This window comes from Xenopus laevis, chromosome 4L, assembly GCF_017654675.1.
Source record: "Xenopus laevis strain J_2021 chromosome 4L, Xenopus_laevis_v10.1, whole genome shotgun sequence".
Classification (NCBI taxonomy): Eukaryota; Metazoa; Chordata; class Amphibia; order Anura; family Pipidae; genus Xenopus; species Xenopus laevis.
The window spans coordinates 149913225-149938525 of NC_054377.1; the positions used below are offsets into that span (position 1 = coordinate 149913225).

The 25301-nt window shown below is 40.6% G+C and overlaps 1 protein-coding gene across 4 annotated transcripts in view; it reads left to right on the forward strand.

Annotated features, from left to right (window-relative positions):
* The window catches only part of flnb.L (filamin B L homeolog), a 159246-nt gene that overhangs the window by 76825 nt on the left and 57120 nt on the right, over positions 1–25301 (forward strand). For all 4 annotated transcript variants that reach the window (XM_018241908.2, XM_018241909.2, XM_018241910.2 and 1 more), the window contains exons 12-18: positions 4416–4609; positions 7842–7955; positions 8160–8303; positions 11824–11947; positions 13788–13948; positions 14099–14189; positions 16148–16317. In XM_018241908.2, the coding sequence (XP_018097397.1) occupies positions 4416–4609; positions 7842–7955; positions 8160–8303; positions 11824–11947; positions 13788–13948; positions 14099–14189; positions 16148–16317 (998 nt within the window). The remainder of the gene's footprint in view (positions 1–4415; positions 4610–7841; positions 7956–8159; positions 8304–11823; positions 11948–13787; positions 13949–14098; positions 14190–16147; positions 16318–25301) is intronic.

Sequence of the window (25301 nt, forward strand, 5' to 3'; positions counted from 1 at the left end):
GTTACGAGTGGGGGGGGGGGGGGCTTGGCTAAATGGCGGAACATGCTTGAAATAACTGCACTCTCAATGGCCCATTGTGCTGGGGAATTCGGCTAATGAAAGGGACTCTTCTCTTCTTCTTCTGCCTGACCGAGATCTGAGAATAAATGTTTTTGTTAGGCCGCTGCAAGGAAAGCCGGTTATTGGTGAAATGACACTGAAAACACAGTGCGCTCTTCTCTCCCTCCGTTGCGTTCGTTTTGTCTTTTTCACGGCGGCTGTTTTCTGCCCCATTGTATTGGCATTGTTAGTCTGAATTTCTATTTTCGGTGCAAGTAATGAGGAATGTACAGCAGCCCACGCATGCAACTGAGTACACAGACACACACCTTCATCTCTGCAGAGGTCTTGTTCTCAGGAACATCTTTGGTTTGGGCAGAGTCTGCAACGGGTTGGTCAGGTTTTAGGCCCTGACTTCCCAACTGGGTGGATATATCTTGCATGAGTTGGGGTGCAGCCCCTTGTATAATAAAAAAGAGAAAACTGATTGATCCGCCTCCCGGAGTGAGGTCTGGTTTTTATGGTGCGTGTTGGATAATGGGCAGATTGTATACAGGGGACAAAATGCAGCTTTCCAGGGTCTGTCTGGCCAAACCTGTGAAGATCTGTAGTGTCTGTAGCACAAAAGTCTTTGACAATTTGTCACTCCACCCTGCGGTCTTACCATACTGTTTCCATCTTACCCTACTATAGATGTTCTGCCCTCTTCTAGCTTCTGCTCTGCATGGCAGGATTGGGCAGTTGCAAAAACTGTCACCCAGTGCAGAGTACATGGACTTTATACTTGCTAAATAAATCTTTGTAAATAAGTCCTTACTTTTAGGGTTACGGTCTCCCAAACTGGCAAGCTAAAGTCGCTTCTCAGTGAGTGGGGAGCACTGGAAGTTGGGTTCTTCCCTACTGTTTTACTCAGCAACCCAACTGTCTAAATTGCTCCTTTTCTCTTACTTTTTGTAAGTTAATACAGGTATGGGACCTGTTATGCAGAATGCTGGGGACCTGGGGTTTTCCAGATAACGGATCTTTCTGTTATTTGGATCTACATACCTTTAGGGCAGAGACACACTCCCCGAACTGCCTTTCCCTGCCTTCTCACCGGCTAGAATGTAAATTGCCAGTGGGATGGCACTCGGAGCAATTCCTTTTCTGAAGTCGCCCGAAGTTTCCTCGACTTCGGAAAATGAAGCAAACTGATTGCCATCCGCCGGCGATTTACATTCTAGCCGGCGGGAGGCAATTCGGGGGGATTAGTCCCCCCGAAGAAGAGATTTGTCGCCGGATGACTAATCTCTCAGAATCTGACTGTGTTTCTCTGCCCTTAAACATTAATAAAACTCAGCAGGATTGTTTTGCCTCCAATAAGGATTAATTATATCTTAGTTGGGATCAAGTACAACTATGGCATCCATTATCAGGAAAACCCGTTATCCAGAAAACTCCAAATTACAGAAGTGCCATGGGGGGTGGGGCTATACCCCGTCCTGCAGCCCAAGCCTCACTGCTGGCAGCAAAGGCCATCTTTCATAGACTTTCTTCAAATGATTTCCAAAAATCCAGAAACCAATTATCCAGAAAGCTCTGAATTACGGAAAGGCTTCCTCCCATAGACTCTATTATAATCAAATAATCCAAATTTCTACAAAGTATTTCCTTTTTCTTTGTAATAATAAAACAGTAGCTTTTACTTGATCCCAACTAAGATATAATTAATCCTTATTGGAAGCAAAACCAGCCTATTAGGTTTATTTAATGTTTACGTGATTTTCTAGTAGATTTAAATTATGAAGATCCAAAGTACAGAATGATCCATTATCTGGTCCTGAGCATTCTGCATAACAAGTCCCATACCTGTACTGTTTTATTATTACAGAGAAAAAGGAAATCATTTAGAAATAATTGTAATTATTTAATCAAAATGGAGCCTACGTGAGATGTCCTTCCTGTTATTTGGAACTTTCAGAATAATGGATTTCTGGATAACAAATCCCATACCTGTACTGGATGGTTTAAAGAGATCTCTTATTTCATCCGACATAAAATTCTAGGCGCCTGCAATATTGACTAGAGATAATTAGTTCACATTTGGCTGGTAAGCACTACATTCAGCAGATCAACAAAATGTTTTTGCAATAACAGACAAAGGCAATATTTAGGCTGATAAACGTGTTTATTTACAGAAAGGAAGGGTTCCTGGCCTGCGCCTGCACCACACAGAAGCCGTATTGTGTTTTTATTGCCGGCCGCACGGAGTGAAACGAGCTCTGCCTTTTACTAGAACCAAATACTCTGAGAGCAGAGTAAAGAAAAAAGCAAATAAATAAATGGTGGCTGTATTCTGACTTTAACAAGTTTTGTCGGTTGATGGGGTGCCAGCACAGTGGAGCGCAGTTCTATCCCAGTAGCCGGCGTCCCAGGTCCTGCATGAAAGAACTAAACAATCCATCATGTCTAATTCACTTAAAGCGACTGTGTCAGGATTGATTTTGGAAGCGGTTTGTTTCATCCGAAACGTCTCCCCCATCACACTCATTCACAATAGCCCATTGAAATCTGTACATAGAAATACATATGTTCAGAATAACCCTGGACTCTTTTTTTTTTTTTTCTCTTCCCATTAGTCGGCCAGAGGTACGGCTGAGTGATTTCATATTGTGCTTTGTCTCTATATTTAGACACCAGGCAGACTTTTTAGCCACACTGAGGTTGTTTGTTAAAAAAAAAAAAAAAAAGGGGGGGGGGAAACTTGGTCTGCTGCTTCTGAAAATTAAAAAGAAGAAGAATCAACAGTCTTCAACCTGACATTAGATTCAGTGCACCTGTGAGTTTAGTGCAACTATAACACACATTTGTCTGTGGTCCGTAGTCTCCTGTATGAAACGGTGGCTGGAGTATTATTATGCTTCTCTTCTGTGCAGTGTTGTGACTGCTAGCGCATACACATGTAATGGTTAGGGTGCTCTCAATCTGTACCTTAAAGGGATACTGTCATGGGAAAAAAAATTTTCAAAATGAATCCGTTAATAGTGCTGCTCCAGCAGAATTCTGCACTGAAATCCATTTCTCAAAAGAGCAAACAGATTTTTTTATATTCAATTTTGAAATCTGACATGGGGCTAGACATATTGTCAATTTCCCAGCTGCCCCAAGTACTGCTGTACTGCAAGTTGGAGTGATATCACCCCCTCCCTTTCTCCCCCCCCCAGCAGCCAAACAAAAGAACAATGGGAAGGTAACCAGATAACAGCTCCCTAACACAAGATAACAGCTGCCTGGTAGATCTAAGAACAACACTCAATAGTAAAAACCCATGTCCCACTGAGACACATTCAGTTACATTGAGAAGGAAAAACAGCAGCCTGCCAGAAAGCATTTCTCTCCTAAAGTGCAGGCACAAGTCACATGACCAGGGGCAGCTGGGAAATTGACAATATGTCTAGCCCCATGTCAGATTTCAAAATAGAATATAAAAAAAACAGTTTGTTCTTTTGAGAATTGGATTTCAGTGCAGAATTCTGCTGGAGTAGCACTATTAACTGATGCTTTAATAGTAGTCATTGAAGCCGGCGGAAGACAGGGGGAATTGTCAGGTGTAACCTTACCCTAAAGGGATTAACTTGTAGTATGTTATATAATGGCTAATTCTAAGCAAGTTTTCAACTGGTCTTCGTTTTTTTCTTTTTTATAGTTTTTGAAGTATTTGCCTTCTTCTTCTGACTCTTTCCAGCTTTTAATGGGGGTCACTGACCCCATCTAAAAAAACAAACGCTCTGTTAGGCTACAAATGTATTGTTATTGCTACGTTTTATTACTCGTCTTTGTATTCAGGCCTCACCTATGCATATTCAGTCTCTTTTGCTGAAATTGCTCTTCTGAATCAAAAGCTAAATAACTCAAAAACCACAAATAATAAAAAATGAAAATCAATCGCGAATTGTCTCAGAACATCAAATTCTCTCATGCTAAAATGTGAACAACCCATTTAAGCACCTTTATGAATAAAATAAAATGTCATTGTGTCATTGTGCTTTATGCTTAATGGGGGGTTACAGATGATATTTAGAAAACCATCTCTGGTCACATATGCTTACTGGGGACACATTTAGAATGCCATCTCCTGTACTGTATTCTTAGTGGGGGTTACAAACTTCATTCCAATTACTATCTCCTGTACCGTGTTTACTGAGCGAAACAAATGATATTCACAATTCCATCTCCTGTTAAACCTCTGTCTACGCAATAGCGTTGTTTTTATAACCCTAATGAGTACAGGCTCGGGGTGCACTTGTCCTTTATTAATTAATTAGCACATGTAGAGTGCAGGCTGTTGCTGCTTCGAGTGGTCTATAATGCTCATTTTTTATTATCACAAAATGCAGGTTTTGCCATAGAAGGTCCCTCTCAAGCCAAAATCGAATGTGAAGACCAAGGTGATGGGTCATGTGACGTCAGATACTGGCCAAAGGAGCCGGGGGAATACGCCATTCATATAATGTGTGATGATGAGGATATTAAACACAGTCCATACATGGCTCTGATCCAGCCGGCTGCCTCAGACGTATATCCAGATAAGGCAAGCACTCTGCGAATATAATGTATATACCTGTCTAACTGCCGGCCAGCAATCATGGCTTTCTGACAATAACTGCAGGACCGGGATCTACATACTGTATGTCAGCAAGTAGTTTGGGGCATTTTGTAATGTTTTTACACAACAACATCATGGGTAGATACTCTGTGTACCTTAAATTGTTATATTCTTATGGCCTTGGCCCAGAGGCCCTACCTAATGTTTGAACATAAAGATTTCTGTAGCTCACAGCCACACGTGCTGCTACAGCAATGGGAGCACTTTAGTGTAGGAAGAGGGTCATTCTTACTGGAAAGACCGTTCTGCCTTCCCAGAGAATGTGATGATTTATGTAATAGAATACATATGTGATATTAAAATTCCTATGTGTCCTTTACTGATGGGAAAAAACATTGCTAAGTATAGAATTGTTGTGCGTCTCACATTACTGAGTGTGTAATTGTTCCATATCTGACATTACTGAGTGTGTAATTGTTGTGTATCTCACATTACTGAGTGTGTAATTGTTCCATATCTGACATTACTGAGTGTGTAATTGTTGTGTATCTCACATTACTGAGTGTGTAATTGTTCCATATCTGACATTACTGAGTGTGTACTTGCTCCTGCAAATATCCAACATTACTGAGTGTGTAATCGTTGTGTATCTCACATTACTGAGTGTGTAATTGTTCCATATCTGACATTACTGAGTGTGTAATTGTTGTGTATCTCACATTACTGAGTGTGTAATTGTTCCATATCTGACATTACTGAGTGTGTACTTGCTCCTGCAAATATCCAACATTACTGAGTGTGTAATTGTTGTGTATCTCACATTACTGAGTGTGTAATTGTTCCATATCTGACATTACTGAGTGTGTAATTGTTGTGTATCTGACACTGCTGAGTGTGTACTTGCTCCTGCACATATCTGACATTACTGAGTGTGTACTTGCTCCTGCAAATATCCGACATTACTGAGTGTGTAATCGTTGTGTATCTCACATTACTGAGTGTGTAATTGTTCCATATCTGACATTACTGAGTGTGTAATTGTTGTGTATCTGACACTGCTGAGTGTGTACTTGCTCCTGCACATATCTGACATTACTGAGTGTGTAATTGTTGTGTATCTGACACTGCTGAGTGTGTACTTGCTCCTGCACATATCTGACATTACTGAGTGTGTAATTGTTGTGTATCTGACACTGCTGAGTGTGTACTTGCTCCTGCACATATCTGACATTACTGAGTGTGTACTTGCTCCTGCAAATATCCGACATTACTGAGTGTGTAATCGTTGTGTATCTCACATTACTGAGTGTGTAATTGTTCCATATCTGACATTACTGAGTGTGTAATTGTTGTGTATCTCACATTACTGAGTGTGTAATTGTTCCATATCTGACATTACTGAGTGTGTACTTGCTCCTGCAAATATCCAACATTACTGAGTGTGTAATTGTTGTGTATCTCACATTACTGAGTGTGTACTTGCTCCTGCAAATATCCGACATTACTGAGAGTGTAATTGTTGTGTATCTGACACTGCTGAGTGTGTACTTGCTCCTGCACATATCTGACATTACTGAGTGTGTAATTGTTGTGTATCTGACATTGCTGAGGGTGCACTTGCTTCTGCACATATCTGACATTACCGAGTGTGTAATTGTTGTGTATTAGACATTGTGGAGTGTGTACTTGCTTCTGCACATATCTGGCATTACTGAGTGTGTAATTGTTGTGTATTAGACATTGTGGAGTGTGTACTTGCTTCTGCACATATCTGACATTGCTGAGTGTGTAATTGTTGTGTATTAGACATTGTGGAGTGTGTACTTGCTTCTGAACATATCTGACATTACTGAGTGTGTAATTGTTGTGTATTAGACATTGTGGAGTGTGTACTTGCTTCTGCACATATCTGACATTACTGAGTGTGTAATTGTTGTGTACTAGACATTGCGGAGTGTGTACTTGCTTCTGCACATATCTAAAGATACAGAAAAATACGGATCCGCACACACTTTATCATCAAGCAGATGGGGATTACCCCAAATTTATTGTACCACCAACAAGATCAACGTTTCGGGGGGGGTTACCCACCCTTCATCAGGATAATTGATGATTATCCTGATGAAGGGTGGGTAACCCCCCCCGAAACGTTGATCTTGTTGGTGGTACAATAAATTTGGGGTAATCCCCATCTGCTTGATGATAAAGTGTGTGCGGATCCGTATTTTTCTGTATCTTTGCATAAGGGACCTTGCCTGGTCCACGGAGAACCAGCACCACTGGAAGCAGAGGAGTAAACTAACAGGTGTGCGGTGGTGAGAATTATTGTTCTGCACATATCTGACATTACTGAGTGTGTAATTGTTGTGTATCTGACATTACTGAGTGTGTAATTGTTGTGTATCTGACATTACTGAGTGTGTAATTGTTGTGTATCTGACATTACTGAGTGTGTAATTGTTGTGTATCTGACATTACTGAGTGTGTAATTGTTGTGTATTAGACATTGCGGAGTGTGTATACTTGCTTCTGCACATATCTGACATTACTGAGTGTGTAATTGTTGTGTATCTGACATTACTGAGTGTGTAATTGTTGTGTATCTGACATTGCTGAGTGTGCACTTGCTTCTGCACATATCTGACATTACTGAGTGTGTAATTGTTGTGTATTAGACATTGCGGAGTGTGTACTTGCTTCTGCACATATCTGACATTACTGAGTGTGTAATTGTTGTGTATTAGACATTGCGGAGTGTGTGTACTTGCTTCTGCACATATCTGACATTACTGAGTGGGAAGGGAAAGGTGCCAGAGATTTTAGCACTGGAACATTTTTACAGCTCTCGCTTATGATTTATGAAGTTTTCAGGGCAGTAAAATATAAGAATCTGGCTTGTATGAAGTGGCGAGTGAATGAAATTGCTGTTATATGTCTGTGTGCACTCAGGATCCCTTCCAGCAGTCTGTATAGGGCCCACATCTGCTTAGATCTCTGCATGCTAGCAAAATCAGGACATGCTGAACTACAATTCCCAGCAGCCCCAGCTAGAAGTAACTAAGTAACCATGTCTAGCTTGATGACAAGCTCCATAAATGGAGAGCTTTATTGAGTAGTCACAATACAAAGCGAAAACATTGGGGTGTTCAGAAATCCCTCTGTATGAGTGTCAGTAAAGCTGCATTGTTATACTTATATATATAATGTCTAATTTCAGGTGAAAGCTTATGGCCCAGGACTGGAGACAACTGGCTGCATTGTTAATACTCCTGCGGAATTCACTGTAGATCCAAGAGATGCAGGAAATGCAGCGTTAAAGATCTACTCGCAGGTATAGTGCAGATAATCAGACATTGGACTGTTGTTGTTTTTCTCAGGAGGGAAGCCATGTAATTTGTGTATTAATGTCTAAATCCATGCTGGGTCCCTATACTGTCCCTTTAAGAAAAGTGGGCAGTCACAGCGAATTAACCCCCCGGGCTGTGAATCCAAAGGAAAATTCTATGTTTCTTAGGAATTCTCTTTGCACTTTCAGGATGTGGAAGGGAATCCGGTGGATATTGAGACCAAAGAGAAACCCGATGGTACTTACGCCTGCTCCTACACTCCTGCCAAACCAATTAAACACACACTGGCTGTCACATGGGGCGCGGTCAGTGTACCTAACAGTCCTTTTAGGGTAGGTATATATTATGTGTGTGTGTCACCCAGCGTTGTGACTTTTACTACATTGCTACCATGAATGCCAAAGAACTGCATATACTAACTTTTACATGAAAAACTCTTGGGGCTAAAAAGCTTTGTCACTGAGGGGTTGTTCTGTGACCATATAACGGCACAAGGCTGCAGGCTGAGTTATACAGGGAACTCTGAGTATCACTCATGTATTATAAGGGATAATGTACCCCCTACTGTAAATGATAAGGATATTAGAAGTCACTGAGGGGTTGTTCTGTGACCATATAACGGCACAAGGCTGCAGGCTGAGTTATACAGGGAACTCTGAGTATCACTCATGTATTATAAGGGATAATGTACCCCCTACTGTAAATGATAAGGATATTAGAAGTCACTGAGGGGTTGTTCTGTGACCATATAACGGCACAAGGCTGCAGGCTGAGTTATACAGGGAACTCTGAGTATCACTCATGTATTATAAGGGATAATGTACCCCCTACTGTAAATGATAAGGATATTAGAAGTCACTGAGGGGTTGTTCTGTGACCATATAAAGGCACAAGGCTGCAGGCTGAGTTATACAGGGAACTCTGAGTATCACTCATGTATTATAAGGGATAATGTACCCCCTACTGTAAATGATAAGGATATTAGAAGTCACTGAGGGGTTGTTCTGTGACCATATAAAGACACAAGGCTGCAGGCTGAGTTATACAGGGAACTCTGAGTATCACTCATGTATTATAAGGGATAATGTACCCCCTACTGTAAATGATAAGGATATTAGAAGTCACTGAGGGGTTGTTCTGTGACCATATAAAGGCACAAGGCTGCAGGCTGAGTTATACAGGGAACTCTGAGTATCACTCATGTATTATAAGGGATAATGTACCCCCTACTGTAAATGATAAGGATATTAGAAGTCACTGAGGGGTTGTTCTGTGACCATATAAAGGCACAAGGCTGCAGGCTGAGTTATACAGGGAACTCTCAGTATCACTCATGTATTATAAGGGATAATGTACCCCCTACTGTAAATGATAAGGATATTAGAAGTCACTGAGGGGTTCTGTGACCATATAAAGACACAAGGCTGCAGGCTGAGTTATACAGGGAACTCTGAGTATCACTCATGTTATTCTCCAGATAAGGGATCATTTTGTAATTTGGATCTCTATTTTCCAATGCAACCAAATCATTTAAACATTAAATAAACCCAATAGGATTATTTTTCTGCCTATATGAATGCATGCAGCTTAATTAAGATCAAGTACAAACACTGATTTATAATTATAGAAATGAAGAAAATTGTTTTTAAAAATATGAATTATTTTCTTAAAATGGACTTTATGGGAAATGATGTCATTTGGAGCTTTCTGACTAAGGGATGCCATATCTGTGTTATCCAACTGTAAATTCCGATTGAGTACCTGGTACTTAAAGGGGTTGTTCACCTTTGACTTAAAGGAAAACTATACCCCCACAATGAACACTTAAGCAACATATAGTTCATATCATATTAAGTGGCATATTAAAGAATCTTACCAAACTGGAATATATTTAAGTAAATATTGCCCTCTTACATCTCTTGCCTTGAGCCACCATTTTGTGATGGTCTGTGTGCTGCCTCAGAGATCACCTGACCAGAAATACTTCAATTCTAACTGTAACAGGAAGAAGTGTGGAAGCAAAAGACACAACTCTGTCTGTTAATTGGCTCATGTGACCTAACATGTATGGTTTGTTGGTATGTTTGTGAGTACAGTGAATCCTACGATCCCAGGGGGCGGCCCTTATTTTTTAAAATGGCAATTTTCTATTTATGATTACCCAATGGCACATACTACTAAAAAAGTATATTATTATGAAAATGGTTTATTTACATGAAGCAGGATTTTACATATGAGCTGTTTTATGCAATATCTTTTTATAGAGACCAACATTGTTTGGGGGGGTATAGTTTTCCTTTAACTTGTAGTATGATATAGAGAGGGATATTCTGAGACAATTTGCAATTCTTTTTTATTATTTGTGGTTTTTGCCTTCAAGTGGATTGAAAGAAAGTAGCCTTCAGTGCCTCTCAACGGGTTAGTGATCAGACATTAGCATGCAGGCAACATGCTTCATATAATTCAAATCATATATTTTAAACACACATTAAACATATGATATATACCGTTGTTTAGAGACACATTATTTAAAGGGGTTGTTTAAATTAACTGTTAGTATGATGTAGAGAGGGATATTCTGAGACAATTTGCAATTGGTTTTAATTTTTTATTATTTGTGGTTTTTGACAGTGGCGTAACTACCGGGGGAGCAGGGGGTGCAATTGGGCCAGGGCCCGCACCCCCTCAGGGCCCCCCGGCAGCTCACACACCACGATTCCCGTCGCTTCCGGGTGTACAGAGGGGGGCCCGGCAGCGTGTCCCGCGCCAGGGCCCGCCCCCCTCTAGTTACGTCACTGGTTTTTGACTTATTTAGCTTTTTATTTAGCTGCTCTGCAGTTTGCAATTTCAGCCATCTGGTTGCTAGGGTCCAAATTCCCCTAGCAACCATGCACTGATTTGAATGAGAGACTGGAATATGAATAGGAGTGTCCGGAATAGAAAGATAAGGAATAAGAAGTAGCACATCTGTATTAAGATGGGGGTCACTGACCCCCATTTGAAAGCTGGAAAGAGTCAGAAGAAGGAGGGAAATAATTAAAAAAAAACTACAAAATATAAATAATGAAAACCAATTGAAACGTTGCTTAGAATTGGCAATTCTATAACATACTAATAGTTAACTTAAAGGTAAACCACCCCTTTAATAAAATAAATCCGTGGGAAAGCAAAACTATTCCATTTCCATTGTTATTTAGAAATCATGGTGCTCCACGTTAGGCTGATGGCAGACACATATTGTCTGTGTGTTCTTTATCCGGCAGCCTGATATTTGCATAAATGGTGTGGATTTTGGAACAACAAAATTGAAATGCACGTGACAGCAGAGGCAAATGTCAGGAATGCAAATGACAGTTTGTGTTCCGCCACAGGCTCAGAAATGCAGATAGAGAATACGTCTAATTTGCAATGACTGTATCTGTAAAAGCCCAGGTCCCAAGCATTCAAGGAGTAGAAAATCAAAGCCACAAATGAATGTACTGATTTCCCTGTCAGGCACATATTACTGTTACAAATGTATTTTTATATAACAGGCCCCCTTAAACCCTGTAATTTCTTTCCGAAAATATGTTACATTTTTTCTTCTTCTGTCAAAAAAGGAAGTCTTTGTACACTGCGTATAATTAAGATTATGTAATATTTACATGCTGACTAATACATTGGCACCATCCAAAAACGGCACCAAATGAATGACATTTTTACATTCTACATTATGTGACTTTTTAACCACTTAACAGGGATAATCTCGCTTTGAGTTCTGTAAGAAGAAATACATTTTGCTGCTTGATTGGTTTTATTGCTCATTTGGCCCCGGCGCTCTATAATTAGCTTTTCCTTCATGCTCTGCTGTAGGTCAATATAGGACAAGGCAGCCACCCACATTTGGTAAAGGTTTTTGGCCCCGGTGTGGAAAAAACTGGTTTGAAAGCAAATGAGCCAACTCACTTTACAGTCGACTGCACCGAAGCAGGAGAAGGTAAGATTCTTGCACTGCTCTCGTTTTATGGCTCTTTAAAAAAAAAAAAGTTACGAGGTAACGTTTACCTTCAAAATTAATGGAAGTAATTTCTGCCTTCTGCAACGGAAATGACTTTGCATAGGAGATGGAAGGCATTTTCTGCACTAGGAGTTTTCGTTGGCAAATAGATTAAACACTTGATAAAAGTTGGAAGATTTTTTTTGGAAATGCAAAGTGGGTCCCAGGTACAGGAAGCTGCTGGGGTAAGAGAGGCCTACACGAGAGGCCTACACGAGAGAGGCCTACACGAGAGAGGCCTACACGAGAGAGGGCTACACGAGAGAGGGCTACACGAGAGAGGGCTACACGAGAGAGGGCTACACGAGAGAGGGCTACACGAGAGAGGGCTACACGAGAGAGGGCTACACGAGAGAGGGCTACACGAGAGAGGGCTACACGAGAGAGGGCTACACGAGGGGCCCCTGACTGTCAATAGCTATTCATAACTTGTGTGTGGGGGGTTACCATTTTTAGCTCTGATGTCTGTGTGGTCTTTTAACTGTGGGGTGGGTGTTGTATGGATCCCCCGTGATTTCTAATGGCGACCATGTTTGGAACTAAGGGTGGCAATCAAGTGGGGGTCTTGTGCCAAATTGATCCAAACTGAACTGATTTTAAAGATTCATACTGAGAGTCGACTTTGTTGATTAGTACAATGAAATTAGTAGTTATAGAGGGTGCGAGGGAGAGTAACATAATTTGACTTTATCAATGTGATTTTGTTGTGACTTTAGTGCATAAGACATTGGGAGAGAACACGTATATTTTTATTTCAACATTTTAAACTCCATATTTTTCCACCAAATCTGTGCCGTGTTTGGTGATCAAACTCACAGCGTATTTGAATGTCTGTATTCATCATCATCATCATCATCATTTATTTATATAGCGCTGTCAAGATATGCAGTGCTTTATTGACAATTAATACATCTGTAGACAAAGTTTTGGCAACATTACTTTATATAATAATGGATTTTTGTATAAAGGAATATATTTTAAGATGAAGTTGAAAAGAATGCGCTTCCTCCTGTTTCAGGGTGAAAACGCACTTCTTTCGAGAAGCCTACCCTCACTCTGCTTAACTACCAAACGCTTAGATGCCTATGCAAAGGGCCTTCCTCACCTTTTTGTGCCTGTATTGATTGTGGTGTATGTAACTCCATATATTCTATGTATGTAATTCATGTGATTTAGTTGTATAATCACATTTACTTTACAGTGCTACGCAATATGTTGGCGCTATATAAATACATGTTGTTAATAATAATAATAATAATAACCCTTGGTTCTACAGAAGTGACTTCAGAAAACAAGAATGGGACTTCACCGGACAACTTGATAATCACGTGGAAACCATCTTAGTAAAAATGTAAATACTTTATTGAAAATCCTTCTAAAATCCATGTGATTTTAGAAGGATTTTCAATAAAGTATTTACATTTTTACTAAGATGGTTTCCACGTGATTATCAAGTTGTCCGGTGAAGTCCCATTCTTGTTTTCTGAAGTGTTTGTAAGCCGTGGCCAGAGCGGTCTCTCTGGGATACATCGGCGTGCAGATTCCCTGTGTAAGGGCGCTCCCGACTGGCTACCGACTGCTCCTAACCCCCATATTGGATTCTACAGAAGTGATACTGTTTACAGCTGAAGCCACTTTCTGTTGAGAAGTCGTTTTCTAATGTTAGTTTGGACCTCTACCAGAACTACAAGGATGAAATTAGGCAGCCTACCAGTAGAGCAACTCGAGCTTTCTATTTGTTTACACGTTTGTATTAAAGGATACGTTGTGTGTTTCTCAGGTGATGTGAGTGTCGGAATTAAATGCGATGCTCGTGTGGTCAGCGAGGAGGAGGAAGATATTGACTTTGATATTATTCCCAATGCTAATGACACATTCACTGTGAAGTATATGCCACCGGCTGCAGGACGTTACACCATTAAAGTGCTCTTTGCCGGAGAAGTAAGTAGGAATATTCGGCAAATCGTCTTCTTCCGGTTAATACCAAGTTCATTACTGCCTTCTGCTTGCAATCTGTATATCTGCTAATGTATAGCAGGGAATTACTGGACCTGTTCTATTTTAATGAAATGCACCCAATTTTTTTTTAAGGAAATTTCTGAAAGTCCTTTTAGAACCAAAGTCGATCCCTCACACGACGCCAGCAAAGTGAGGGCCGAGGGCCCAGGACTGAGTAAATCTGGTAGGTTTGCCATTTGTTGATCGACACCCACTATAAACATTTGAGCAATGATTTTCCTCCTTTTCTCATGAATTTGAGCAATGATTTAATTAATTTCTTATTTTTATCCTATCTAATGGCAGCCTAGTTATTTAACGAATTGAACCTTACTAATTAGGAAGGATTACTAAATTCACTTAGCACTGTAGCACTTTATAATCTAATGTATTCAATATTCTCATTTTAGTCAATCTATTATAATTATCAAAAAACAAATTTTTTTAGCACTACTAGTAATTTAGAAATTGGTGATCAATTTTAGTATCACTCTATTAATTGTCTAATATTATTGTGGGAAAGAAGAAATTTGGTCTTTCAAGCTCCTCACTAATAATCCTTGCACTGCACTTTATAACTTATTGCACAGCACTTTATAACAATTTAATAAGTGGCATATTCAAGTGTCTATTCAACTAACTATAAATAAGTGTGTCAATAATACTTTGTGACTGCCTAAGTTTAATCTGTTCTAGTGGGGGTTCTTTTCTATTCTTTGGATATTGTGAAATTTTTGAATACTGACTGTAGTCAGACCTCCACCGGAATTAGAAGGATAAAAACCAAGGGGTGATTCGTGTTTGTATTTAAGCCACTATAAACATTGTTATTTTCTCTGTATAAAAATAGCAGTTCCTTTCTTTGAGATACTTCACTCTTTTGTTGGCCAGTAAACAGACGTTCTCTTATTTATGATCAGTGCTGAGATGGATACAAAATTCTGCCTATTGTTTTAATTTAAACATCCAACTCCTTTGTGATACTAGTGGAAATGAAGTACTGTATCTATTTGTTAGAGGAGGAGGAGAATGTATTTATTCAGATTGTTCCTTCCAGTTAAAAACTGTATATAATGAATTTCTTTGTACTTTTTGTGCTTTTATCCCTCTCTGAGTTAACAGTGCTGAGTCTAGTGGTGGGGAGTAAAGGCAAAACAAAACCATGACTAATTTGCTCTTTAAGGGGTTGTTCGCCTTTCCGTTAACTATAAGTATGATGTAGACAGTGACTTTCTGAGACAATCTGCAATTGGTTTTCATTTTTTAATACTTACGGTTTTTGAGTTATTTAGCTTTTTATTCAGCAGCTCTCCAATTTGCAATTTCAGCAGTCTGGTTGCTATGGTACAAATCACCCTAGTAATCATGCATTGAATTAGAGACTGGAATATGAATAGGAGAGGCCTGAATAGTAAGATGAGTACAGGTATGGGATCTGTTATCCAGAAACTTGTTATCCAGAAAATTACAGAAAAGAATGTCTCCCATAGACTCCATTATAATCCAGATTTTTAAAAAATGTATTTTCTTTTTCTCTTTAATAAAACAGTAGCTTGTACTTGATCCCAACTGAGATATAATTAATCCTTATTGGAAGCAAAACCAGCCTATTGGCTTTATTTGATGTTTACATGATTTTCTTAAGGTATGAAGATCCAAATTATGGAAAGATATGTTATCCGGACAACCTCAGACCCCGAGCATTCTTGATAACAGGTCTCATACCTGTAATAAAAAGTAGCAACGACAATACATTTGTAGCCTTACAAAGCATTTGTTTTTTTAGATGGGGTCAATGATCCCCATTTAAAAGCTGGAAATTGGAGTCAGAAGAAGTTGAAGGCAAATAATTAAAAAACTGTAAAAAGAAATAATGAACCAACTGAAAGGTTTCTTCGAATTGGCCATTCTATAACATACTAAAAGTTAACATCACAAAAACATTTGTAAAAATTATAGAAGCAGTAGGGTTACATATTCCATATAAGCCATATTTATTTAGCTCCCCAGCTAGTTTGGTCATCTATAGGAAAACTGGCCCCTACTGTTTTAGCACCCCGGCACTTGGAAACATTGTGCTTTTATCTAGTGGTCTCTACATGTTTGGATGTTCAGCCATTCTTGTCTTTGGTTTTCTTTCAGGTGTTGAAAACGGGAAACCATCACATTTTACAGTCTATACCAAAGGTGCAGGGAAGGGGCCGGTTGACGTATCGTTTACTGGAGCAGCACCAGGGGATGCAGTGAAAGACTTTGAGATCATAGACAACTACGATTATTCACACACTGTCCGATACACTCCAATACAGCAGGTACCTGAAGAAATTAGCAACTAGTGGCAATTATCCAGCAATCAGACCATTGGTCTTCTTTGCTTTACTGCAATCTATTTTATCTTTCTCGTCAAAGCCAAACCAGCCACGGGGCTGCAAATGTGACTTTCAGATATAGACGGACTATTCCTATAGTTAATGAGGAGTTGTTTTATGCAGTTGAGGTTCATTTCATCAAAATGGCTCGGGATAGTGCAGTTTCCGGCATCTGCACATAATTCTTTAGGCAGAAGTCTTATGTGCAGCAGGAGAACTTCAATTACTGGCAGCTTAAAAGTGGAGGTAGCTCCATGGTTCCTCTGCCCATGAATCAAAAGGGGATGTGTGATACTTGAATATGTCTAGGGCCCATCTATAGGAAAGTTTCTTTGAACACAAGTACCTTTAGGGCAGAGACACATTCTGCTATTTCGCGAGATTAGTCGCCCAGCGACAAATCGTTTTTTCTTTGAGCGACTAATCTCCCAGAATTGCCTTCCCGTCTGCTACAATGTAAATCGGCGGCGGGGTGGCACTTGGATCGCTTCAGCATTCCGAAGTTGCCCGAAGTTTCCTCGTGAGGCAACTTCGGGCGACTTCAGAAAACGAAGCATTCTGAGTGCCATCCCGCCAGAAATTTACATTCTAGCCGACGGGAAGGCAGTTCTGGGAGGTTAGTCGCCCATTTTGGGGTTGTAAATGAGCCCTTGTGTCTTGAGAGACCCAGTTTATATACAGAATCTCTGCTTTAAAGCAAACCAAAGTCAGACTTTTCTCCCCATAACTGCAGTTTGCCTATAGACACTTTGTTTACAGAAATAAGTAAACCCTTTTTAGCTCTGACGACTGTATTCCTTTAAAGAGAAAGATTTGTGTATATTTCCATGATTGTGTTGTTTCCTGAGTAACGATTGCCACAAATCTTTCTGTTTCTATTCAGTGAAACACAATATCTGCCATGTGAGCTTTCATTCCTTCAAGAAAGACATTTTCTGCTATAGATGAAAAGGGCACCCAGCAAAAGCCAAAATGTCGGCAAAGAAAAATAAATCTAACTTAAAATAGAAATCATGCCGCTTTCAAGTCCATGAATTGCTCACATAAATGTCTTGTTCACGCTGAAGAAAACCGTAAATATTATACAAGGTTCATAGATAGTTTTGGTCTCCAAGGCTCAAACAGGACATTATTTTGTATTAGAGAGGGTACAGAGAAGGGCAACTAAGCTGGTAAAGGGAAAATCTTAGCTATGAAGAAAGACTGACCAAATTGGGGATGTTCACACTGGAGAAGAGGCGCTTAAGGGGGGATATGATAACTATGTATAAATATATAATTGGTCACCCATTCCAATTAGAAGAAAAGAGGTTCCAGCTAAATATTGGGAAGGGGTTTGTTACAGTGAGAGCTGTGAAGATGTGGAATTGTCTCCCTGAATCAGTGGTACAGGCTGATACATTAGATAGGTATAAGGAAGGGTCGGATGCTTTATTCACCAGTAGCTCCTCCCAGCAGACAGGAGGGAGCCAATGAAATTAGAGGAGGGAAAGGGGTGTTACAGGGAGAGCTGGGAAGTGAATCAGGGGTACAGGCTGATACATTAGATAGGTATAAGAAGGGGTTGGATGGTGTTTAGCAAGTGAGGGAATACAGGGATATGGGAGATAGCTCATAGTACAAGTTGATCCAGGGGCTGGTCCCATTGCCATTTTGGAGTCAGGAAGGAATTTTCCCCCCTAGAGAGGCTTCAAATGGGTTTGTTTCGCCTTTCTCCGGATCAACTGGCAGTTAGGCAGGTTATATATAGAATATATAGGTTGAACTTGATGGACGTGCCTTTTTTCAACCTAACTTACTATGCTACTATGTTACTTATCCTGAAATTTTAAACAGGGGACACACTGATAGTATAGTGCCCAAGTACCAAGAATTATTAAAAGCACCAAAAAATTTACTTATTGAAATATATTTAATTGGATATGAACACGGCCATGAGATTTCAACCCCAGTGAAATTTACCTTCTCTTTTAAAGATTTATTCTGTGTTTAGGTTTCCTTCCATTCTTTCGTTTCCAGTGTCAAGTTCGATACAGGATATTTTATTTTGTGTGTTTATAATGAGAAATGATGTGTAACGCATACAATAGTAACCCGGTTCTCTGCTTCAGTGAAAGTCCGGATTCCTCCTGCTCTGGGAACATAGAAACGGACTGTGTTGCTCTGTTTGCTTATGCTTCCAGTTATGTTCAAAGGAATCACTCAGAATCAGCACCCGTATTAATGTAAATAGCGAGGTACCCTGGGAGGTAAATATGGTACCAATCATCTAAACCCTAGTAACTATACAAAGAATAACATAAGAATCTCAGCGTCAGCCATACGGAGTTACAGAGTGATGATATTAATGAGGCTGATATTCAGTCCTGCTAAGATCACAATATATTTGATTCTATGTTGAAGGAAAGCGAGGGGCTGGTTTTTTAAGGAGACCTGCACAGTTAGCATAGCTGAGCCTAAATTGTTTTGAACCAGCCAAAGTGCTGCGTTTTCAGGAAGTGTCCCTATATGCATGTGAATATTCTATATTGTAGCAGCACCTGGTTAACAATGGGATAAAGGTGTGTGAGAGACCCTTTTACACACACACACACATATATATATATATATATATATATATATATATATATATATATATATATATATATATATATACCAATAGTTTCCAAACCAGCTCTCCCTTTAGTGAAAAAATTTAATCTTTATTGTTACATGGTATTTCCAATGTTTCGATCCCTATTGGGATCTTTTTCAAGGAAGATCTTGCCAATCCAAGCCATCAAGACATTTTCTTATGGCTCAACATATAGGGGGCCCTGCGGATGAGCAATTGTAACAGGTAGAATGTGGGCACAGCAGGTATAGTACAATTTTTCCTTAATCTACTGAAATATCATAGATGATCCCTTGTACTAAGGAACATTAGGAAGAAAAAGCCCAATAAGTTTGCTTATTCCTGTACAAAGAGGGACCAAATGACTATGGCACCATAGGTATTCCCCTGTACTAAGCACAATTCAGCAGGAACAGTCCCATAAGTTTGCTCATAGTCTGTACAGAGAGATCCCATAAAACTATGGCAGCATAGGTATTCCCTGTACTAAGCACAATTCAGCAGGAACAGTCCCATAAGTTTGCTCATTGTCTGTACAGAGAGATCCCATAAAACTATGGCAGCATATGTATTCCCCTGTACTAAGCACAATTCAGCAGGAACAGTCCCCTAAGTTTGCTCATAGTCTGTACAGAGAGATCCCATAAAACTATGGCAGCATAGGTATTCCCTGTACTAAACACAATTCCGCAGGAGCAGTCCCCTAAATTTGCTCATAGTCTGTACAGAGAGATTATTTTATTATTATTACGTGTATTTATATATCGCCAACATATTGCGTAGCACTGTAAAGTAAATGTGATTATACAACTAAATCACATGAACTATATATATAGAACATATGGAGTTACATACATCACAATCAATACCGGTACAAAAGGTGAGGAAGGCCCTATGCAAAAGAGCATACACTCTAAAGGGAAGGGAGTAATACACAAGGTGTGGGAGTGGTCCAGATTGAATTTAAGTGGGTGAGAAATGCGGTACTGTATGTGGTGTTGCGTTTGGTAGTTAAGCAGAGTGAGGGGAGGCTTCTCGAAAGAGGTGCGTTTTAAGAGATTTCTTGAAAGCAGAAAGGTTGGGAGAAAGTGCAGCCCTTGCAAAGTCTTGAATGCGAGCATGTGAGGAGGTAATGAGAGAAGAGTTGAGTAGTAGGTCAGTAGAGGAGCGTAGCAAGTGGTTGGGTGAGTATATAGAGATGAGTTCAGAGATGTAGGATGGCGGTGTCGGACTGGGAAACCAAGGGCCCACCCAAAAACCTTGGACCAGGGGCCCACCAAAGAACCATAGACCAGGGGTCCACTCTCAATACTATTATTATTATTCTCCTCACTCAACCTCTATTCTCCTCGACTCTATTATTTACATACTATAATATATTATTCCATCTATTTAGTCTCTTTGTTCTCAAAGAAATACTAAATGGCCATGAAATGGGCCAAATCTTTAGCAGCACAAGGGCCCCCTGACACCTGGGCCCACCGGGAGTTTTCCTGGTATCCCTGTGGGCCAGCCCGACACTGTAGGGTGGGGCAGAGTTATGAAGTGCTTTGAATAACAGGGTCATTAATTTGAATTTGATTCTGAAAGGTAACGGAAGCCAGTGCAGGGATTGACAGAATGGCGAGGCAGAGGAGGAGCGGTTGCTGAGGTGTATGAGCCTCGCAGCAGTGTTCATTATGGACTGGAGAGGTGACAGTCTCTGGAGGGGAAGGCCAATTAAAAGAGAGATACAGTAGTCTAGACATGATATGACGAATTTTGGCAGCATCGTGGGTGATAAATGATTGTATTTTGGATATGTTCCTTAGGTGGAAGTGACATGATTTAATAAGTGACTGTATATGAGGAGTGAATGACAGGGCAGAATCTAGGATAACCCCAAGGCACCGGAACTAGGGAGAGGGGGTGATAGTTGAATTGTTAACTATGATGGATACTTCCAGGATGTTACTGGTGTTAGTTGGAGGAAAGAGAACCATTTCAGTTTTAGAAAGGTTTAATTTAAGGTAGCGTTGCGACATCCAGGTAGAGATAGCGGACAGGCAGGAGGAGACGCGAGTTAGGAGTTCTGGGTTGAGATCAGGAGATGAGAGATAGATCTGAGTATCGTCAGCATAGAGGTGGTAGTGGAAACCATAGGAGTTGATTAATTTGCCGAGGGAGGAAGTATAGAGGGAGAATAGTAATGGTCCCAGGACAGAGCCTTGAGGAACCCCGACAAAGAGGTAGGGGAGAAGATGCTACTCCGTTGTAGGAGACACTGATGGATGATTGGAGATGTAAGAAGTGAACCAGGACTGGGCTGTGTCACGAAGGCCAAGTGAATGGAGGGACTGGAGGAGGAGAGGGTGATCTACAGTGTCAAATGCAGCTGAGAGATCAAGCAGTATTAGTAATGAGAAATGATTGTTGGCTTTAGCGGTTAAAAGGTCATTAGTTATTTGAGTCAGGGCAGTTTCAGTGGAGTGTGGCTTAAAACCAGATTGTAGGGGGTCCAGCAGGGTTATTTTCAGAGAGAAATGAGGTTAGTCGGTTGTAGACTAGGCGCTCAAGTAGTTTAGAGATGAAAAGTAGCAGAGAGATAGGTCGGAGGTTGTTAAGATTGGAGGGATCAAGAGAGGGGTTTTCATAATGGGGTTGACAAGAGCATGTTTTAGTTGAGAAGGAAACAGTCCAGTTGAGAGCAAAAGATTAAAAAGATGAGTTAAGGCTTTGATTAAACATGGATTGGTATTGCCGAGAAGTTTTGAGGGAATTGGATCAAGCGGGCAGGTGGTAAGGTGAGAAGAGGCCAAAAGCTTTGAGATTCCTCATCAGTGACAGGGGTGAAGGAGCACAGGAGGGACTGGGGAGTGTGGAGGGAGGGTGGTGGAAGTCTAGGGGGGTTGAGTAGTGTAATGTCCCTTCTGATAGTGTCAATTTTGTTTTTGAAGTGCTCAGCAATATCTTGAGCAGAGACAGATGTGCATGGAGGGGGTGGAGAAGGGGAAAGGAGAGAGTTAAAGGTGGAGAAAAGTTGTGCTGTTTTTTTAGAAAGGGAGTTAATGAGTGAAGTAAAGTAAGTTTGTTTGGCTTGGAAGAGGCTGGTGTTGTAGGAGCGCAGGGCAGATTTGTAGCTCCAAAAGTCTGATTCTGAACGGGATTTGCGACGCTCAAGTGCATGTGGAGCGCTTTTGTATGAGCAGTATGTCACAGTTGAAGTGGTTTGGGTCTAGAACATTTAGTTTTTATAGGAGCAAGCTCATTGAGGGCAGTGGTGAGAGTACTATAGTAGACAGAGGTAGCCACATTAGGACATGAGATGGCTGAGATATTAGAGTGAAGAGAGTCAAACGAAGAAGAGAGATGTGACCTCTACAGCTTGCAAGTCACGGTAAGTACGTGTTTGGGGAATAGCAGGGGGTGAGGAGGGAGTTAGTGAGAGTTGAAATGTGACCATATTGTGATCAGAGAGGGGAAATGGTGAGTTAGTAAAATTGGTGGTTGAACAGAGTCTGGTAAATATGAGATCCAGAGCGTTACCATTGGAGTTAGAGGGGGAGTCTGAGCACAAAGATAAGCCTAGGGAGGATGTTAGTGAAAGAAATTTAGAGACAGAAGGGTTGTTAATGTTGTTAACGGGTATATTAAAGTAACCTAATATGATGGATGGGATGTTAGATGAAAGAAAGTAAGGAAGCCAGGCAGCAAAGTTGTCCAGAAATTGTGCAGTTGGTCCTGGTAGTCGATATGACAGCAATGCAGAGTGAAACCGGAGAAAAGAGCTACCATAAAACTATGAGATCCCATAAAACTATGGCAGCATAGGTATTCCCCATGTACTAAGCACAATTCAGCAGGGACAGCATGTACAGAGAGATACCATAAATCCTTGCTTCTGCCTTTAGCCTTTTATGGTTTGGGGCCATGTTCTGTTGAATGAGGCTTTCTACTATAGTACTCTATTTACATGCTACAGACCCAAAGTCTATGCAAGAATTGTATCTGATGCAGTTCTAATTGCTTGAGTAACATTTCCCCACAAATGCTTCTCTGGCTGATTAAATAGATGCAAAGTGAAATAGAGGTAACTTGTACTGATTCTTAAATTCCTCATCCGAAATGCCACACAAGGAATGTTTATATTCACGGCTAATTTATAAGGTGCCAACTCTTGTGTAACGTGATGCACTCCCTGTTCTGGATACTGACAAATGGAAAACCGATTTGGCAAGGAGAGAAGTACTTTGTTCAGCTATGAGTATCGTAGCACTTTGGCAGCGGCATTTAGAATAAAATCGTAGCCAAACAGTGCAAAACAAGCTCCGTGAGTAATCTCGGTGGCAGCGATTTGTAAATGTCTTCCAGAAATGAATTCGTCTGAGCCCAATTTGTGTGCGGCCCCTAAATGTTTTGGCTTCTCGGGTGTTCCAAAATATGCGAGTTATTGCCATTTTCTATGGGTTTGGTGCGTAAGAACAAGGCTCTGATTTGTACATGATCTGAAATGTTTGTTGGAGTTCATAGACTTATCAGACTCAGACTGTCAATTTAGAACAGCCGGTTCTTATTTCTTGGGAAGTTGGGATAATTACCCCTCCCAGATGTCGTGCACATGTGGCTTATGCTATCGCTGCTATACTGGCCCTTTGTGGCTTCTCAGCTTTCAGTTCCTGCAAAAAAAGCCATTGTTTACAAAAAGCACCAGACTTAGGAAGAAACGTCACGGCCACATGGAGATGGCAAAACTATTGAATAATGGGTTCCATCGTTTTTCTCATTAATATAAATTAGATTATCCCTTGCATGGCGTCATTTGGGGTCTATTAAAGGGACAGTGCACATAGTCTGATTATCTCTGGTTCAATTCCCAGTGTCATATCTATGACCTGAGTTTTGGCTAGACACTTAGGGGCAAATTCACTAACCTCCGAAAATTCGCCAGCGACAGCTTCGCTCACATCGCAAGACTTCGGCAGGCATAGATTCAGCAGGACACCGCTAATTCACTAAAAGTTGCGTCCAGGGCGCCGAACGCTGGCAAAGTTGCGCTAGCGTTACTGCACCAAGCAAAGTGAAGTTGTGCTAGTGTTGGCTAATTTGCATACGGCGGAAAGTTCAATGGATGTATATGTTGCAGGCAATACATTACACTACATAAGCCCAGGAAACATTAATTAATTAAAATAGAGTTGTTATATTGCCCTACACATGAGCCCAGTGTATAGTTTATGTGCCATATGTTAGGATATGTAGGGGGGAAGCTGGTTAACCCACAAAAAATGTAAGTTCTTTTTCAGCCTATCACCCTGAAAAAGGGAAAGACGCTAGTGTTTTTTTTGGGAATTTTCAAAAAAAAATTTGGGACTCCTATCTACTCTATTGCACTTCGCCTGGTCTGAGCTAGCGAAGGTAAGTCTGGGGCAAGAGGTAGCGTTCAGTAAAATCCGCATCTTAGTGATTTTGCGTAGTTACGTCCATTCGCCAGAGCGCAAATTCGCCAGGCGTTAGGGAGCAAATTACCACTAGAGTCTATCTCCTTCACTAGCGAAGTTACGCCAGCGACCGTTAGTAAAACGCCTATTTTTCGCCAGCCTAAGTCAATTTGCCCCTTAATTTGTTGATGTCCCAGCTTACCTGGTACACAGAAAGATGGCTGCAGTGAGTGCTATTTATTGCCTTGCATTAGGCATGGGTAGGCCTAGACTGGCAGATCTGTAGATGTTGGTAAAAGCAGTCACTATTTATTGAGCCTTTGGAGGGCTGTTTTGGGTTTCTGTGTACTTGAAATGCCAGGACCTATGTTGAATCTCAATCTGGATCTTTGCCTGGGCCAGACCTGCAGATATTGCTGAAATACAGTAACCATTGTTGTAGTTCTGCAACATCTGGAAAGCCATGGCCATTAATACCTTACATTACAAGATGCTTGAGGTTGAAACTATGGAGCTTTACCGTATTGGCTGCCAATTACTAATTTCCTGGCAGAACATCAGTCTGTATATAGGGCCAAATCTGTCCCCTTATTTTGTCCTTCCAGTTATTAACTGGAAAGGGATGGAGACATCTTGTCTCTTTAGCAAATAACATCCCATTACAGGTTTAAGAAAAAGGATGTCAGATTCACCACCAACTAAACCTCTGGCTGTAACTGAAGTGGCTGCGGGGAATTGTAATTAACTGTTAATGGCCTTGTAACATTCCTGTTCACTTGAGCAGGTGCCCTAAGATGCTGCATCATCCATATACCATGCCAGGTCGATTTTCAGTTCTATTTAATATTGCTATTGGTTATTGTTATTCTTATCTGATAATAGAATTGGCCAACCCA